This window comes from Salvelinus alpinus, chromosome 25, assembly GCF_045679555.1.
Source record: "Salvelinus alpinus chromosome 25, SLU_Salpinus.1, whole genome shotgun sequence".
In the NCBI taxonomy this organism is placed as follows: Eukaryota; Metazoa; Chordata; class Actinopteri; order Salmoniformes; family Salmonidae; genus Salvelinus; species Salvelinus alpinus.
The window spans coordinates 22,073,985-22,092,751 of record NC_092110.1 but is presented as its reverse complement, the minus strand read 5'-3'; the positions used below and the strand labels follow the sequence as shown (position 1 = coordinate 22,092,751).

At 46.9% G+C, this 18,767-nt stretch overlaps 1 protein-coding gene across 1 annotated transcript in view; it reads right to left on the bottom strand.

Moving 5' to 3' along the window:
* Positions 1–18,767, bottom strand: part of eif2ak4 (eukaryotic translation initiation factor 2 alpha kinase 4) — a 25,033-nt gene extending 6,266 nt beyond the window's left edge. Inside the window, exons 1-35 of the mRNA XM_071366173.1 lie at positions 18,392–18,767; positions 18,140–18,255; positions 17,736–17,838; positions 17,412–17,585; positions 17,185–17,265; positions 16,792–16,940; positions 16,602–16,702; positions 16,335–16,492; positions 15,679–16,217; positions 15,019–15,134; positions 14,739–14,893; positions 14,145–14,578; positions 13,985–14,048; positions 13,814–13,900; positions 13,397–13,519; positions 12,773–12,877; positions 12,470–12,536; positions 12,290–12,369; positions 11,870–11,971; positions 11,689–11,739; positions 11,265–11,501; positions 10,784–10,859; positions 8,642–8,763; positions 8,407–8,456; positions 8,118–8,286; positions 5,116–5,232; positions 4,914–4,979; positions 4,556–4,726; positions 4,277–4,411; positions 4,071–4,178; positions 3,682–3,810; positions 1,117–1,203; positions 782–894; positions 620–678; positions 112–215 (exon numbers count right to left, since the gene is read on the bottom strand). Of these exons, the coding sequence (XP_071222274.1) occupies positions 112–215; positions 620–678; positions 782–894; positions 1,117–1,203; positions 3,682–3,810; positions 4,071–4,178; positions 4,277–4,411; positions 4,556–4,726; positions 4,914–4,979; positions 5,116–5,232; positions 8,118–8,286; positions 8,407–8,456; positions 8,642–8,763; positions 10,784–10,859; positions 11,265–11,501; positions 11,689–11,739; positions 11,870–11,971; positions 12,290–12,369; positions 12,470–12,536; positions 12,773–12,877; positions 13,397–13,519; positions 13,814–13,900; positions 13,985–14,048; positions 14,145–14,578; positions 14,739–14,893; positions 15,019–15,134; positions 15,679–16,217; positions 16,335–16,492; positions 16,602–16,702; positions 16,792–16,940; positions 17,185–17,265; positions 17,412–17,585; positions 17,736–17,838; positions 18,140–18,255; positions 18,392–18,526 (4,683 nt within the window). The 5' untranslated portion in view covers positions 18,527–18,767. The remainder of the gene's footprint in view (positions 1–111; positions 216–619; positions 679–781; positions 895–1,116; positions 1,204–3,681; positions 3,811–4,070; positions 4,179–4,276; positions 4,412–4,555; positions 4,727–4,913; positions 4,980–5,115; positions 5,233–8,117; positions 8,287–8,406; positions 8,457–8,641; positions 8,764–10,783; positions 10,860–11,264; positions 11,502–11,688; positions 11,740–11,869; positions 11,972–12,289; positions 12,370–12,469; positions 12,537–12,772; positions 12,878–13,396; positions 13,520–13,813; positions 13,901–13,984; positions 14,049–14,144; positions 14,579–14,738; positions 14,894–15,018; positions 15,135–15,678; positions 16,218–16,334; positions 16,493–16,601; positions 16,703–16,791; positions 16,941–17,184; positions 17,266–17,411; positions 17,586–17,735; positions 17,839–18,139; positions 18,256–18,391) is intronic.

The window sequence follows — 18,767 nt, the reverse complement described above, 5'->3', positions numbered from 1 at the left end:
GGCTGCATGACTGGGCTTGGCTCGGTCCGTCTGTCTGTTGTGTATGTCTTTCTGTCTGTTATAGCCTACTCCAGGAAAGGTGTGAGTGACAGGTGTGATTGATTGACAGACCTGGGTCTCGTAGCGTCGTCTGGTGCTAGAGGACACCTTCTCCGGGGTGAGGAGGTTCACATTCATGTTACTAGAGGCACTGCTCCCATGCTGCTCTGATGATCCTGTCAGATCACACCACACACACACAATCCTAATGAGACCATGGCAATATGTCAGAGCTGTTACAGCATTCTCCCACCACCACCCACAGACACCAGTCGACTGAGAAGCCATCATTGTTAGCCAGACTAATAAGTCCAGTGTGTTGTATTAAGGTTTATATCTACTGTACATCTGAGCCAGAGGTGGTGAGAAATGTAACACTACCACTAATCACTTGGTAGTTCACATATTCACCATCGCTCTTTGATTACCCATTTAACAAAGCTCTGCCACCATGTAGGGACTTACACCCAGAACAAAGTAGGTTCATAGGAAACCAGAGGACCATAATTACTGCTCTGCTCTCTGTCAAAGGTAATGGGGTCATCCTTGGACACAGGGTCAAGAGGCTGTTCAACTGTACCTGAGGTACTGACGAGTGACCCCTTGGAGTTCTGAAGAGAGACAGCCTCAGAGATTTCCCTGTTGGAGGAGACAAACAACACCGCTGTGTCAGTCTCTTTCCCCAACTTCACTGGAAGTCTAGAACAGAGTTTGTGCGTGGGCTAGTAAACCGTGTTGTCACCTGACATTTCTCTCCTCATAGAATTTGGTCCGACATTTCTGAACAATGTGATCCACAAGGTCAGACTCTGGAATCCTCTTCTCTGACTGCCTTTCCTTCTCAAAGGACTTGACCTGGGGACACACAGGGGATAGGGAGGGGAATCAGACCTGCTTCCAACACACACTTTCACTCCAAATTCTCGTATTTTGGGGCATTCATATCAATACCATATACACTGAGAATACCAAACATTAGGAACACCTTCCTAATATTGAGTTTCACCACCCCGTTTGCCCTCACAGCTTTGAGCATCTGGACAAGCTTTATATAAAATGAATAGTTATTATTATTACCTTGATGTAGTTCCCCTCCTTGTCTGAGACCAGGGCCATGCAGGTGATGCCAGCCTGTCTGCAGTGCTCCAGCAGAGTCTCCTGGGACTGAACACAACACAGTCAGATCCAGAGGGGAAGAAAACACTACTTTGTAATAGCCAAGTGAAAATATGGTGTATACTGCTCCCAAGATGATGATGTACCAACGAGCTCCAGATCCTGCAACCCATTTCTAGACCCAGATTTACATCTACAGTTACTACTACTATATGTGGATTGACCAACTGTATGGTTTTGGTGAATTGTAACCTGCATGTACTTACAATAGAGCAGGGTTCCCAAACTGGTGGCCTGCGGGCAGAATTGGGCCAGCGGAGGGTTTTATTTGGCCCCCGAAATTTTTCGAGCCCCCTCCCAATGCATTTTCATTGTTGGACACTTGGAGCTGATTTCCTGGTGTTTTTAGGGGGGAAATCTGTTCCCAAGTAGTTCCACGCTTAATTGATAGATCGTATACAAATGTAATCAAGGTTTAAAATGATTATGTTTTAGTCAAATATTACATCTATCTGGGCTTCTTGCTGTCAATTTGCAGTCTACAAATTATTTGTAATTATGTTCCAGCCCCCCAACCATCCGCTCAAGAAAAATAATTGTCCTGCAGCTGAATCTAGTTGATGATCCCTGCTATAGGGGTTGTGGTAACAGTGAGCTACAGAGTTAAGTGGTTACAGAGAGCAAGTGGACCCCTTCAACACTATACAGTGAATTCGTTTGAGGATAAGCTCTCCTTCAGCTCCATGTTTCTCCTGTAATATGACAGTGGGGTTATGGGAAAGTTAGTTTGTGGCGTATTTATCAAAGTGGGCTGTCTGTTTAAGAGTAAGAGCTGTAAGCAGTCGTGGTGGTTTCATGGTGTGCTGAAAGCTGGGATCAGGCAGGCTTCAGTGGCTTTCCTATGACTCATCAGTTCCTGTGCAAACGGAGTGTGCAAGCAAACGAAGAGTGTGTGCCGTACGTGTTGGACAATACGGCAGGAATGTAATAATAAAAGCAGAAAACTCCCCCCATTTTACACTGAGATCAGAGCAAGTGATGTGGTGGGAGAGAGAGCGAGCAGGGGTGGCAGAGACAGCATAAAGCCTGGAAAATGAAATGCGTGCTGGGGGAACGCTTCACTTGTGCCTCAAATTCCTCCAGAGTGGCGGAGAACCAAGTTTAGCTTGGAACGGAGAGCAACTCTGCCCATTGCACAAACCTGGTCCTGTCCGGGTAGTGTACTCACCCGTGGCTGTGTGTGAGCAGCAGAGCTGATTTATCCTAATCAAATACAGACAGACAGGTTTCAACTGGCAGGCAATGCTGAGTCAGAACAGAGCAGCAGACTCTGCTGAGGAACAATCCCTGTACTGTATATCACCTCTCTGCTCTGCTCTCCCCAACAGCTTGCTCACAGCAGCTCTCTCACTGAGACCGCCGAGGCTATAGCTCTGCCACTGTGGATGCCTGAGGGTCGACCAGCTTTCGGCCATATGCCTCCCAGCTGACCTCAGATAGGGTTCACCATATTTGGCTAGAAAAGCTAAAAGAAAGGAACCGTCTACGGACCATAAATTATCATTTACTGGAGATTTGGCCAGTAAAAGCAGTGCATGTGAAAGGTGTTAGGAGGGGAGCATCTCAGCACTTAATAAACTCTGAACACTGGATATTGTCTCTCACACTACCCCCCCTCCCCCAGCTGGCTGGCTGGTCCATAAGGCAGGCATCCCTAACAACTTGGAGTGACATGTTGTTTCTCTCCAGCAAAGCAGCGTGAGCTCAGACAAAGCAAAGCTTTTAATTGCTGCTTGGGGCTCAGGGGGATGGAGTTGGGCAATCAGTGACGTTATAGAGAGTCACAGAGACAGAAAAAGAAGAGATCAAATGAAAAGTAGAGAAGAGAGGGAGGACACTGGAGTGGGTGGAAGGAATGGTGGAGAGGACAAGGGAGAAAAGGGTGAGGTAAACAGAGGAAAAGAGGATAAAAGAAGAGAACAAGAGGGAAAGTTTCAACGTAAGAGAGAGAGGAGAGCTGTCAGCTGCACGCTAACACCAGGTTGTGGGGGCCAGCCAGAGAGACACACACAGCAGTAGTGACATACAGCTCCTGGCCTGAGATCAGGCTGTCACATAAACATGAAGAATGGGACGAGGCATGGCACCAGAACAGCAGTCACACTACACCACCCACATGCAACAGGATGACAACAAGTACACTGGAACACATTGAAACTCTTCTCAGGATAAAGTTGGTCAACAGACTTCAACTAAAAACTGAAAATAAAAACTGCGTAGAAAACTCTATACAGTAACAGAGATGTTTCATCGTATTTCTTAAACCTGATACACTAACAGGATTATACAAGTAACCTCAAAATGGATCCCATTCGCCTGAGTGTTTACAGGTCCAGACATTGTCACAGTAAATAACTCAGGTAGTTTGGACCCCTGTCCATGTTGGGTAGAAGAGAATAGAGGTGTTGCCCCCTGTTGGTTAGATATTGTCACAGCAGAAGGTGCTACAGGCTGCTCATCACTTACCTGTGACACATCATAGACGATGTCAGCAGAGACCCCTGCTGTCCACAGCTTCTGGATCACATTGATGGCCCTGCCCATGGAGGTGTGGCCTACAGGCACCACCAGCACATCACACGAACTGATAGAGGGCTAGGAGGCAGGGAGTTAGGTTTAAACATGCACACACACACAGAGCTCCACACAAATTCAGTTGATTTGATTACAGAGGGTTCGGGGGTAAACCCATCAACTGTCATTCTACAGTATAGAAATATACAGTACAGCCTTTCCCAAAACAGCTACATTTTAGAGGCAGGATAATAACTTTAATGGAGGCTGAAAGTAATAAGCCATCCTCAAATATGACCTTCTGTGTCTGTGGGTCATGATCACTGATGAAGTGTTCTCACCGGCTCCTCCATGTTTGCCAGGGCAGCACAGACCTTGTCCAAAGCCACACTGGCCCCTACTGCCGAGGGGACAGGAGCAGAGGACGCTGGACCACGGAACTCAAGGATCTACAGGAAGAGAACCAGAAACCCTGATAGTTCAACACTTCCAAGGACCCAACTTGGGACATAATCTGTTGGCGGCATGGGTAGGATGGGCGCATTACCAGGTGGTCGTATCTCCCTCCTGCAGCCACGATGTCTGGCACTGTGCGTCTGCGTTTCTTGATGAAGGCCACAAACTGGAAGATGACCCCACAATGGTGCTGCACTTTATATACCAGACCCAGATTGACCACCACCTAAAAGACACAGACACGAGAGAGAATCAATCAATCAATCACTCACTCACTCAACAGCAAAACACATTTCAATACCATTCTCTCCATGCACTTCATACACCTGGGGTAACAATCAAGATGGAGGGTGAGAGGGAGTAGCAGTACCTGCAGCTTGACGCCCAGTCTCCTGAGCAGACCAGTGAGCTCCTCCAGGTCTCTGAGGCCCTGCTTGGCCAGCTGGGTAACGGCAGTTTTCTGTTTGGTCAGAGAGGTGATGAGGGGGACCAGGTCCCGAAGGTCTCCCTTTTGCTCTATGTATTTATACAGCGTCTGCAACTGCCAGGGAAAGACAGACATCACACACAGATCTGAACAGAGAGAAAATACAGTATCTGTAGCTGAGAGCAAGGCAATGTTCAAGAAAAGCTGACCAGTATCTTCCCTCTGAGCAGAGTCAAAGTGGACACACTGATGATTTCACCAGACATGTCATAAAACACCAGAAGAAACAGTAGATACTTACACTGTTGTTGGACAGAGATAGGTTACAGAACTTGGCCTCCACCTCTCGCCTAGTCAACTTTTCACTCTATGAACAGAGACAGGATACCATTTTACAGTTCCAGTGGTAGAACAAAGATGTTATGGACAAAACTTCTACCACACAATCTACGCATGCATGGTGTATGTTTAATTTGCACGAGTGCGGTGGGCGGAGTACGAACCATGGCTTCACAAAGGATACTGGAGGCGTGGCTCAGCTTGTCCTCTGGGACTCCGCTGTGTAGCAGGATGGCCTTCAGCAGACTGGTGTGGTTCAGGTAGATGTGGTAGTTCCTCTCCTAACACAACACACACAATACACCATTACACCACCACACAACCAATACACCATTCCATCTGAGCACAAATACAATCTTCATCCCTAAACCACTACTGTGGGAGGACCGTTCATCCCTAAACCACTACTGTAGGAGGACCGTTCATCCCTAAACCACTACTGTAGGAGGACCGTTCATCCCTAAACCACTACTGTAGGAGGACCGTTCATCTCTAAACCACTACTGTAGGAGGACCGTTCATCTCTAAACCACTACTGTAGGAGGACCGTTCATCTCTAAACCACTACTGTAGGAGGACCGTTCATCTCTAAACCACTAATGTAGGAGGACCGTTCATCTCTAAACCACTACTGTAGGAGGACCGTTCATCCCTAAACCACTACTGTAGGAGGACCGTTCATCCCTAAACCACTACTGTAGGAGGACCGTTCATCCCTAAACCACTACTGTAGGAGGACCGTTCATCTCTAAACCACTACTGTAGGAGGACCGTTCATCCCTAAACCACTACTGTGGGAGGACCGTCCATCCCTAAACCACTACTGTAGGAGGACCGTTCATCTCTAAACCACTACTGTAGGAGGACCGTTCATCCCTAAACCACTACTGTGGGAGGACCGTCCATCCCTAAACCACTACTGTAGGAGGACCGTTCATCTCTAAACCACTACTGTAGGAGGACCGTTCATCTCTAAACCACTACTGTAGGAGGACCGTTCATCTCTAAACCACTACTGTAGGAGGACCGTTCATCTCTAAACCACTACTGTAGGAGGGCCGTTCATCTCTAAACCACTACTGTAGGAGGACCGTTCATCTCTAAACCACTACTGTAGGAGGACCGTTCATCCCTAAACCACTACTGTAGGAGGACCGTTCATCTCTAAACCACTACTGTAGGAGGACCGTTCATCTCTAAACCACTACTGTAGGAGGACCGTTCATCCCTAAACCACTACTGTGGGAGGACCGTCCATCCCTAAACCACTACTGTAGGAGAACTTCTCATCCCTAAACCACTACTGTAGGAGGACCGTTCATCCCTAAACCACTACTGTAGGAGGACCGTTCATCCCTAAACCACTACTGTAGGAGGACCGTTCATCCCTAAACCACTACTGTGGGAGGACCGTCCATCCCTAAACCACTACTGTAGGAGGACCGTTCATCTCTAAACCACTACTGTAGGAGGACCGTTCATCCCTAAACCACTACTGTGGGAGGACCGTCCATCCCTAAACCACTACTGTAGGAGGACCGTTCATCCCTAAACCACTACTGTAGGAGGACCGTTCATCTCTAAACCACTACTGTAGGAGGACCGTTCATCCCTAAACCACTACTGTGGGAGGACCGTCCATCCCTAAACCACTACTGTAGGAGGACCGTTCATCCCTAAACCACTACTGTAGGAGGACCGTTCATCCCTAAACCACTACTGTGGGAGGACCGTCCATCCCTAAACCACTACTGTAGGAGGACCGTTCATCCCTAAACCACTACTGTAGGAGGACCGTTCATCCCTAAACCACTACTGTAGGAGGACATCTCATCCCTAAACCACTACTGTAGGAGGACATCTCATCCCTAAACCACTACTGTAGGAGGACCGTTCATCCCTAAACCACTACTGTGGGAGGACCGTCCATCCCTAAACCACTACTGTAGGAGGACCGTTCATCCCTAAACCACTACTGTAGGAGGACCGTTCATCCCTAAACCACTACTGTAGGAGGACATCTCATCCCTAAACCACTACTGTAGGAGGACATCTCATCCCTAAACCACTACTGTAGGAGGACATCTCATCCCTAAACCACTACTGTAGGAGGACATCTCATCCCTAAACCACTACTGTAGGAGGACATCTCATCCCTAAACCACTACTGTAGGAGGACATCTCATCCCTAAACCACTACTGTAGGAGGACATCTCATCCCTAAACCACTACTGTAGGAGGACTGCTCAGTGAAATGGCCACAGAGGCTGGCTGCTGCTCTCTCATTCAGTGACTCACACATTCTTAACAGCTTTCTCACACAGAGAGGGGGAATATACAGTAAATGGTGCAATCAGGGAGAGGGCCTTTTAGAGGGGGCCTGGAGCTATGGTGGTCCTCTGGGGGGACTGGGCTCATGCTGAGTGAACTGGGCCTACTGTACCAGGTTTTTTTCTGGATCAAAATGGAGCTTAGGTGGTGAGCGTGGCAGGGATTGCGGTCGGCCTGGCTGAATTTTAGAGAACATTTTAGAGGCCCCCATCTTGACGTTGTAGAGACATTTTTGCTTTTATAAGCCAATTTCCTACAATTCTACAAATTTGTTCATGGAGCTAAGATACATTTTATGCAGTTTTAAAGACAATTTCCTGCAATTCTACACATTTTGCCATGCAACCGAGAAGAAATGCTGCAGTTTTAAAACAAATTTAGTGTGATTTTACATATTCTGCCACGGAGCTGAGAGAATTTTTAAAGTTTTAAAGCTAATTTCCTGCAATTCTATGCATTTTGCAATGGCTAATGCTGTGTTCTAACTATACTGGTAAATAGTTTTTTTTAGAATTTTCAATTCTCCCTGACTGTCTAGATTATATTTTGGTGATTGTTAGTTCTCAATTACTATATTCTTAAAAAATACATAGGTCATTTACTTTTTCTACATTCTTTATATCTGGTTTTAGTCGTTTACGTTTACACTGAAAGTGATTTTCCTGCCCAAGAATTTCAATGGCAGAAAAATCCCTGTGTAGTGTCCAGGGAGTGAACAGGTCTGTGACCTGCTATAAGGGAAGGACAGTATGGTCTGTGACCTGAACTAGACTGTAACAGGGGTAGTAACACGGTGAAAGGAGTGAGCCAGACAGGAAGTGTCCAGTACTCGTACCTGCAGGACACTGAACTCCTGGATAATCTCTGAGATGGTGAAGATGGTCTCAGCATCAGGCAGCAGGCTGTTGGTGACAGGGACAATGACATCAAAGGCACACTCCAGCAGCTCCCTGGGGTGAGCCCTGTCTAGCTTCCTGGGCCGGAACACACGCTCGATGCTCCACCTGCGCACACACACACACCCCGTTACATTATGCTGGATATAAACACATGCTCGGGTTGACATGCAAAGACTGAACATGCATAGACTCAAGAATTCAGTGATTGACTCCTATGAAGTTTACCTCTTGAAATGGGTAATATTATTTCTGGCCACAAATCTTGCGAATGCCATCTGGAATGGAGACAAAAGAGAGACTCAATAAACAGTGCATGCAAGACTACAATAAATCCCTATGTGGAAACAGACAGTTAAGTCCCTAGGATGTTCCAGGGTTGTCCTGAGGTTATCCTGGCTGTAGTCCACTCTGATTGCGTGCCACGATCACGGTGTAGTACTTCCCGCTTCTTGATGCTCACCCGGAGGTCGTAGGGAAGGGTGACCAGCATACCGCTGTGGTCCATCAAGCAGGCCAGCTCACTGCCCTCATACAGCTTCCTATTCCTGGGGAGCAGCAGGGGGGTCTGGAGACGCACAGCCCCTGGACAGACAGCCACAGAAACACTATGTTTAATGTATGTTAATAAGTTTAATGTACATAAAAATATAACCTCAAACGCAATATGGAAGTTCAAATTCAACCAGTGTGCCCACCAGCCATGTACAGTATCTACTTTGCATATTGCATTATATATATATATATATATTGACCTGGACGAAGCAGATAATATAGAAACTGAATAAACAACTCAAATAAAGAATCGCAGCTGTATAAAGGTCTATAACATGTATATACACTGCTCAAAAAAATAAAGGGAACACTAAAATAACACATCCTAGATCTGAATGAATGAAATATTCTTATTAAATACTTTTTTCTTTACATAGTTGAATGTGCTGACAACAAAATCACACAAAAATGATCAATGGAAATCAAATGTATCAATCCATGGAGGTCTGGATTTGGAGTCACGCTCAAAATTAAAGTGGAAAACCACACTACAGGCTGATCCAACTTTGATGTAATGTCCTTAAAACAAGTCAAAATGAGGCTCAGTAGTGTGTGTGGCCTCCACGTACCTGTATGACCTCCCTACAACGCCTGGGCATGCTCCTGATGAGGTGGCGGATGGTCTCCTGAGGGATCTCCTCCCAGACCTGGACTAAAGCATCCGCCAACTCCTGGACAGTCTGTGGTGCAACGTGGCGTTGGTGGATGGAGCGAGACATGATGTCCCAGATGTGCTCAATTGGATTCAGGTCTGGGGAACGGGCGGGCCAGTCCATAGCATCAATGCCTTCCTCGTGCAGGAACTGCTGACACACTCCAGCCACATGAGGTCTAGCATTGTCTTGCATTAGGAGGAACCCAGGGCCAACCGCACCAGCATATGGTCTCACAAGGGGTCTGAGGATCTCATCTCGGTACCTAATGGCAGTCAGGCTACCTCTGGCGAGCACATGGAGGGCTGTGCAGCCCGCCAAAGAAATGCCACCCCACACCATGACTGACCCACCGCCAAACCGGTCATGCTGGAGGATGTTGCAGGCAGCAGAACGTTCTCCACGGCGTCTCCAGACTCTGTCACGTCTGTCACATGTGCTCAGTGTGAACCTGCTTTCATCTGTGAAGAGCACAGGGCGCCAGTGGTGAATTTGCCAATCTTGGTGTTCTCTGGCAAATGCCAAACGTCCTGCACGGTGTTGGGCTGTAAGCACAACCCCCACCTGTGGACGCCGGGCACTCATACCACCCTCATGGAGTCTGTTTGACCGTTTGAGCAGACACATGCACATTTGTGGCCTGCTGGAGGTCATTTTACAGGGCTCTGGCAGTGCCCCTCCTGCTCCTCCTTGCACAAAAGTGGAGGTAGCGGTCCTGCTGCTGGGTTGTTGCCCTCCTACGGCCTCCTCCACGTCTCCTGATGTACTGGCCTGTCTCCTGGTAGCGCCTCCATGCTCTGGACACTACGCTGACAGACACAGCAAACCTTCTTGCCACAGCTCGCATTGATGTGCCATCCTGGATGAGCTGCACTACCTGAGCCACTTGTGTGGGTTGTAGACTCCGTCTCATGCTACCACTAGAGTGAAAGCACCGCCAGCATTAAAAAGTGACCAAAACATCAGCCAGGAAGCATAGGAACTGAGAAGTGGTCTGTGGTCACCACCTGCAGAACCACTCCTTTATTGGGGGTGTCTTGCTAATTGCCTATAATTTCCACCTGTTGTCTATTCCATTTGCACAACAGCATGTGATATTTATTGTCAATCAGTGTTTGCTTCCTAAGTGGACAGTTTGATTTCACAGAAGTGTGATTGACTTGGAGTTACATTGTGTTGTTTAAGTGTTCCCTTTATTTTTTTGAGCAGTGTATAACCAAACATCTGCCTAGAATTAGTCACTAGAGACAACAGTATATATGGGAGCAGATGTTTAAGTCAAGGCCCCCAGTGAGGTCTTCATAACAGGGAGTTAGAGTGGAATGGGTCAAGTCGTTTGCACAAGAGAGTAAACATGACTTCAGCTCTTAAAATGGGACAAAAAAGTCCAGACTCACCGTGTTTCTTGAAGATCCTGGTAATTGTTTCGTACACATACTGTTGCAATTTAGCACTGTTGAAATTAAAACTACCCTGCAGCAAAACAAAACAAACAGTCTGTTATGAATCAAAAGGCATCGATTAAAGCTTAAACAATCCCAACATCATGTGGAACAGATGACGGGAGAACTGCAGCGGAACACAGGACCAGCATCATTACTGTGTTAACAGTGACACCTACAGGAGGAGATGGGTAGCTCTTCCCACTTTGGACCATTCTATTCTGAGCCAAATTCTCCAATACTTGGAGAAAAAGACAAATTCTCCAATACTTGTCTGTCACAAACAGTGGTTTGAGACGCTATGAAATGGCAGAAAGAATAATCGTACCCAAGCTTTAACGTCTGGTTGGCTTTGTGTTGTGTTTGTGTGGCTAGGTCAGGTTTGAGGGGTCTGGTCCAATGTGTCGGTGTGTTGGCCAGAGCAGTAGCCTGGTACCTTGTGGAGGTCGATATCGTAGGTGTAGTCCATGACGGGGGAGGTGTTCTGGGAGAACAGCTGGTTGACCATGGTGCGGTAGGCCTTGCCATTGACGTTAGCCATGGTGTGCTGCAGGACCTCGTGGAGCTCCGACTCCTCCATCTGGGGCGGGGGCAGCAGATCACTCTTCAGGAGCTCCTGGGCCGTGGGACGCAGCGCCGGGTCATGGTTCAACAGCCAGCCAATCACCTTCCTCTGAGATAGACACAGGGAGATTGATCAGTCAATCGGCCCATACCGTGTAATGTCACTCAGTTTGGTTTCATTAAACTTCCCATCATCAGACTATGTGAACTACTTCTACTTTATACATAGCTTCACAAAAATTCACAGAGCTGAGAGTATAACTTGTGTAACATGAATTGAATATGTCCTTAGTCACCTGCATTCCACTCTTACACTCAGGGAAGTCTTCAGGGAAGTGGATGTCCTCCTGCAGAGTGGAATGACAGAGTAATGGGACAGTGATGAAAGATGAGTGATTGAGACCCTTCCCGTGCCCCCTCCCCCCCCCCCCCCCACACACTACACCCGTCTGTGTTCCCTTCGCTGGACAGACTCACCATGCGCAGCTGGCTCAGGACTGAGATGCGTTCAGATCCGGTGGTCATGGGCCGGTAGGACATCTCAAACAGGATGATACCCAAGCTAAACAGATCCACTTTCTGAGGAGAAACACAGATCACGGGTTGAACCCTCTCCCCTTTTACATCAGGTTCATACAGTCCATTCAGAATGATATATTTCCTAGTGAGAATACAGTAACACCGTTGGGAAAACCTTGAACTGCCTAAAATGACAGAGGACATTAGTCTGTGGTCCACCCAGGAGTCAAGGGCCTTAAAAAGTCATTATAAGATAGTATAATTCTTTTGAGACTTCTTTTGAGATCTTTTATGAATGATTGTACTGAGACAATACCTCTTTATTTTGTTCTTCTGAATTGACTTTGGTGCTTGTTCCATTCGTACTGTATTTCTTACCTGGTTGTAAGTGGCTTTAGTATTTCCTTGCACCTCTGGACTGACATACAAGGCAGTACCAACCATACCAGTCATATTCTCTGTTCAGAAATAACAAGGTAGAAAATATGAGCTTAACAGAGTCACAAAGCCTGAAACACTTGGGACAGTTTAATGTGGAAGGATGTTGCTTCTCAGTACCTGTTGGGTCCGATTTGAGAATCAGAACAGAGCCACTCTCCTCAATATCCAGTTTACCTGCTGCAGCCTATGAGGAAATTAAATGTACAGTCAAAACCACTTATTTGTTGATTCTTGACTTTTTTGGGCTTGCAGAAGGCAATAACGCATTACAATTCTGACATTAAGACAAAAAACACAAGAAATACATTAAATTGATACAGCGTCAAAATTCCACTTATAGACCTCAACATGAACTTCAAGGTATCAGTTAATTCATCTCTATCACCAGGAGACAGCGAAGCTGAGGACATTAAGGCATACCACATTAGCAGGATGGTCTGTGGCCAGGCCAAAGTCTCCAATTTTCACATGGTCCTGAGAGTCCAAGAAAATGTTGACAGGCTTGAGGTCTCGATGAATCATCCCCTGTTGGAAGGGTGATGGGGAGGTGATCAATTAGTGCTAATTGGAACCATGGCTAGAAGCATGTCATGCGCGTAATCATCGTTGTTTTGAGCCGTGCTGTGACAGCTTGGCTTCTTGGTGTATAGGTAGGAAGGAACATGTATGCCAGAACATTTGAGCGTTTGAAAAAATGAGAAGAGGATCCTTTAAAACACCGTTTTGCATCAAACACATTTCAAAACACTTCGTACAGCACAAATTATATCCCATATCAATGTCCACCATGAACCTAGCAAAACCTTTCTTTGACATTGGGATCTGAAGATTTAGCAGATACTTGGAGTGGAACAACATAATCACAAGCAGTGACTGTCCTGGACTTCCTACCTCTTAACCGAATGTGACAGGACAGTACCCTCTCTCTCTCCACTCTTCTCCAACTCTATGATCTTAACATGATATCTCTGTTCCACACCCTGAAGCAGACATTGAACCCTACAGTGCACTCTGATTAGGGGAGATGGGGCTTTACAGACAGACCTGTTCGTGGATGTAGGCCAGGCCATCCAGGATCTCCCTGAAGAACCTCCACAGGCGACTGTTGTCCTGATGGAGGCCCTGGTCAATGGTGTCTCGCAAAGTGCTTTTTTCACAGTATTCCATCTGGAGGGAGGAGAGAACACGGGTTAGATCAGGGTTCTCAAAGTGGGTCAGGGTGTCCACGGCCAGATCAACTATTTAAAAAAAAAAATAATAATACATACATACATACATACATACATACATACATATGCACATACACACACATATATATAAGTTGTGTTCTGATTATGAGGGGGTCTCTGATTAATTTTCTGTCACGGCACAAAAGGTTTGAGAACCCCTGGGTTAGATATCAGACATAAAACAGTGCCCTCTAGTGTAGTATTAGTTAAGTGCTAGTGAACTGAGCCTTACCTGGATGTAAAGGTAATGTGCTATGAGCTGTGGCCTCTCCGAGTCTGTGCTATCTATCGTGTCACCCTCCACTCTCTTGCTTGGCTCCTGGGAATGGAGATTACATTGAATGTAATTGGTGAAATTGTACACACTAGTAACACACACTATGGCAATAATGTGAACACTAACCTGAGATATGCTGCCATTCCCATTGTCAAAAATGATGTCACTCTCTGAGTCACTGTTTGATGGGCTAGACGCAAACAAAACAGATATCAAAAAGTGCATTTTATTTCAGTATATCAAGTGTACAGGGCACTGCACCAGATGTACCCTCAAAGGAACTCACAGGAACGAGGCACAGAAGACATCCTCTTCATCATCATCGTCCTCATCGCTGGTCTCGTGGCCACTACACTTGGCGCTAGAGGACCTTTCGATGGAGGTGCTCCACTCCACCGAGCTGGCCAGGGCGGGGGGAGGGGCGTTGTCCTCCACGTTGTCAAGAATGCTGAAGCCCAGCTCATTGAGTCGCAGAGAGGGGGCTCGGACCTGGGGCAGATTCTCCGCTGTGCTCTTGGGCTCGGAGCTGTCTGAGCTCAGGACCCCCGTTGAGGGGGTCTCGTGCCTCTCGATCCAGGCGTTGTAGTAGCGGACGATGTTCTCATGGTTGAGGCGTGAGAGCAGCGTCACCTCACCTTTGATCCTACGGAACTGCTTACTGGCCGGGTTCACCTGGATACGCTTCACAGCATAGTAACAGCCATCCAACTTGTTCTGGACCTGCACACAAAGAGAGCGGTATGGACAGACAGAAAGAGAAACAAAGATGGGTGGGGAGACAAGAGAATACAAACATTATGTGAACAATAACCATGGACTAAAAGAAAAGGGGAAGGCTATGAAAGCTACTGTCAGCTATGCTATATTAAACATGGTTTACCTTGATAACGGCACCAAAAGCTCCTTTCCCCAGCAGCTGTAACTCCTCAAACTCATTGAAGTAGCGTGAGAACTGCCTCTGCAGCCCAGTGCTGAACGGGGCGTTGAGGATGTGACTGTGAGGGATGACCGACGACGCAAAGTCATCCCCATTGTCTGGGAGAGGACAGAATACACCAGTCAGGACTCTATATGGTCAATCAGAACTCTGAAAGGTAACAATTTTAAGACTGAAAATATCTAGTGGCTCTGTTCTGAACTTTGTAAAGAGAAGTTGTCACCTTCTGGACTAGCATCCTGGCACTGTAGAGGGGTCTTTGGAAGTGGAGGGTTGAGGAAGGGGTGGTCCAAGAGCTGCTGGGTGTTCCAGCGGTCAGAATCATCCAGGCACACACACCTACCACACACAAACAGTGAACGTTGCATTACGCATGGAAACTTCCAATAGAGCTAACATTCATGTAGGGGATTCCTGGCAAGGCCCACTGTGGCCATCAACATCTGGTCCACACTGTGTTACTCTGCATCCACGCTACACTAACACTGGTACCCAAACACAGAGGACGAACTCCGACAACCAAACCCTGATTAACACATTGTCCATGATAGGAGGACAATAGGCCAAAAGGCACAGGAAAGTGAAACACATCAAAATTAACCTGTATGTGCAGTGTGCCTGGTTTCTATCACAAGAATAATAAAGATGACATGTTTCCTAAATCATCTAGCTAGATATACAAAAAAACATATGTGCTAATGAGTCATAATCTGTAAAACACATTTTAATTTAACCACAGAAAAATAAAGTTTTAATTGACTGCCACCATAAAAAGTGAGAAGGTCCAGGCATGGAAGAAGTGGCTGAGACTGGGCTGTCTAGCTGTCACTGAGACTAGCTGTCTGGCCAAACTGAGTTGATGGTTATTGTCAGGCAGGCGCACCTGTTAAGGAAGTCCTGGAAGTCAGCTGGCAGGCTGGTGGGCACAGACACAGGGTACTCCCTGACCTCCTTCCCCTGGCTCAGTGCCAGCAGCATAAGCCCCAGGCTCCATACGTCCCCTTTCTTCCCAGCCTTGGTGGGAAGCATGTCCTCACAGAAGCGCACGCGGGCCTGCACAAAGATGTCCTCATTGCAGATGTCACCCAGTCTCTTGGAGAGGCTGTAGTCTGTGAGACGCACATTGCCCTGGTGGTCCAGCAGCACACTAGAGGCGCCCAGCTGTTTGTGGACAACAGAGTTGGAGTGGAGGTAGTCGAGGGCAGCCAGGAGCTGGGTGGTGAGCAGACGGAGGCGCTCCAGGGGGATGGCGGTCTGGCTGGCCAGGCTCTGGCTCAGACTGCTGCTGACCCCGACATACTCCACCAGCAGGTCCACCACCAGGCAGTCATCCCTCTCACTGGAGCTCAGGGCCTGGTAGTGCACCAGGTTAGGGTGCTCCAGCTTCAGCAGGGAGTTCAGCTCACTCTCTGCTCCATGGATCTATAAAGAAATGGACAGAGGGTATTACTTAGTGTGTAGGCATCTGTGTTATAATATCTTGAAATCTATGACTATAGCATCTGATGTCAGGAAGGATCTCAGCAAGGAATTACTCACCTGCTTTTTACAATTGTCAATCTTCCTGATTTCCTCGCTGGTGAAGAACTTGCCAATCTTCTTGTTCCAGCGTAGGATCCACTCGTATACTACAGCAAACTCTCCGTTGGTCGCATCGAACGCATTATAAACATTACGGCCAAGCCTCTCACTTTCCCCTGCCAGAGACACAGACACATAGCATACTGAGGCGCACAACTGACAGTACAGTAACCTACATTACAAAACAACATAATGAGAGATTTACAGGAAATTATAATCTCTTACCTAGGCACTTCCCTCTATGCACTACGATGTCCCCCAGGGTACTGTTGCTGAAGTGAAGCACTTCCTGTGAGCGTTGGCTATCCTCGCTGTATGTGTCCCGTCTGATGACAACAAAAACAACATGCAGAGTTAACTCCGTGTAGTTCAGGCACAGAGCTATATCTTAGGAATGTATGTTGCTGGTCCGTGCCTGTGGCGGGTGTTCGAGTTGGTTCGTCTCCGGTGGTTGGCCCCTTTTCTGGGTTCAGTGAGCTCAAGTGGAAGCCCAGGGGAACAAGGTGAGCTGCCCAATACAGAACAACTTTCCACGGCAGGCTGGTCCAAACTCTCAAAGCGCTCCTGGGCAGTCACAAAGCCAGAATATGTTTACATTTCATGCTCTGTTTTGTATGGAGGTTTATGTTTAATATGTAGGTCAAGTCAAGCATGATTTTAATTAATTTGGTTTCAAACAATATTATATTAATTGATGATCAGTATCCTAAAAACCTAAAGTCCGTCACTTTTCCAAAGAAGGATAAGAAGTCTTGGTTCTAAAAAAGTGAGTTGGCTAAATGTAAACATTTGAAGATTATGAAGGCACCTGTTTGGCCATTTCTTTCCTCTTCTTCTCCTCTCGTTTCTCCTCCTCTCTTCTTTGGATTTCAGCCATGATCTCAGATTTCTGTAGCGATGAAAGGGTTTAAAGACATAGTACATGTGTGTGTGTGTGTGTGTGTGTGTGTGTGTGTGTGTGTGTGTGTGTGTGTGTGTGTGTGTGTGTGTGTGTGTGTGTGTGTGTGTGTGTGTTTGTGTGTGTCTCCTCCTCACCGTCTGCTCCTCCTGCCTGCGGCATTGATCCAGTCGCTCCTGCTCCTCCAGGGCTAGCCTCTCCTGATGCAGCCGCTGGTTCTTCAGCATCTCCTCATGGAAGGAGCTGGACGGACGCTTGTTGTGTTCACTCAGGAACCCCTGGACATGGTCCGCAAGCTCATAGATCATCACCTGGGGGAAGAGAGGGGGAGGTGATGGAGAAAATATGTCATTTTGAGACTTACACAAAGACGTGACCAAAGCAAAATTATAATTGTAGTGTCTAAGGGTTCAGTGGAGATGTTTGTCATCTGTCTGCCGGCCTGTAAAAGTCTATCTCACCTCCCCACACCGCTCTGCAGCCAGTTTAGTGAGCTCTGTCTGGAGGTTCTGGAGGTTGTCATTGGAGAGACCTTTGGCATTCTTTAAGTCAAGCTCTGGAGGCCTGTCTCCCAAACAAACAAAGTGCTTAAAAACATATACCATTTTGTTCCAGACAGATGAAATTATTAGGCGATTGTATCAAACCAAAAGACACGTTGAACATACAAATCAGGCAAAGTATTCCTAATGCCAGAGGTGGCGGCTGTTATTTATATTTCATCAGACAGCAACAGCTGGCCCGACTACACGTGGCCCCAGTGGTGTATACTAGGAAATATTATCTAACATTATACATCTGAATCTAGGGCAAGATATACTGTATGACATGCATTCCATCGATGGATTGATCTAATGATACTCACACATCTGGGTAGGTTGGTGGGATTTTGACCTGTAAGTCCACTGTCACATAACTTTCCTTCCCATTGCTTAGTCCGTTAGGTCGCAGGCACAGGTATACCTCGGGTGGCCTTTTGATCTGAATGAGGAGAAAGCAGAACACAGAAGGACACAAATATAGGAGTTCTTGTTGGTGTAATCAACACCACGTCGCATTAGCAAGTCAGCAATCAGGAACTCTATTCATCAAACAATTGTGCTGAAAGTAGGCCTACCTTCCATGGACGGTTATTCCGCAGATCCTGAAAATCATCTCCAAAAATGGATGCAAGCGCTTCTAGTTCGTTTTCCTGTTGAACAGAATAGTCGTCGGTCCCACTCCCAGCTGCAGAAGTCTGATGACAACTCATCCTACTAGCTGAGCTACATGGACACACATGTCTCGCGCATACACCCGTCTTAATATCGAGGCGAATTAGTTACAACCTATTGTAACACTCGTCTTTTGTTACTTAGTAACATTACAATATCAACCTCGGATAAAGTTACGCGATCAATAATGTATCTGATTCCAAAACGTTGAACTTCCAGCATTGACAGCACCACGGAATCACAACATAGTCGCAACGCTGGTGCATGGCAGGCGTCATA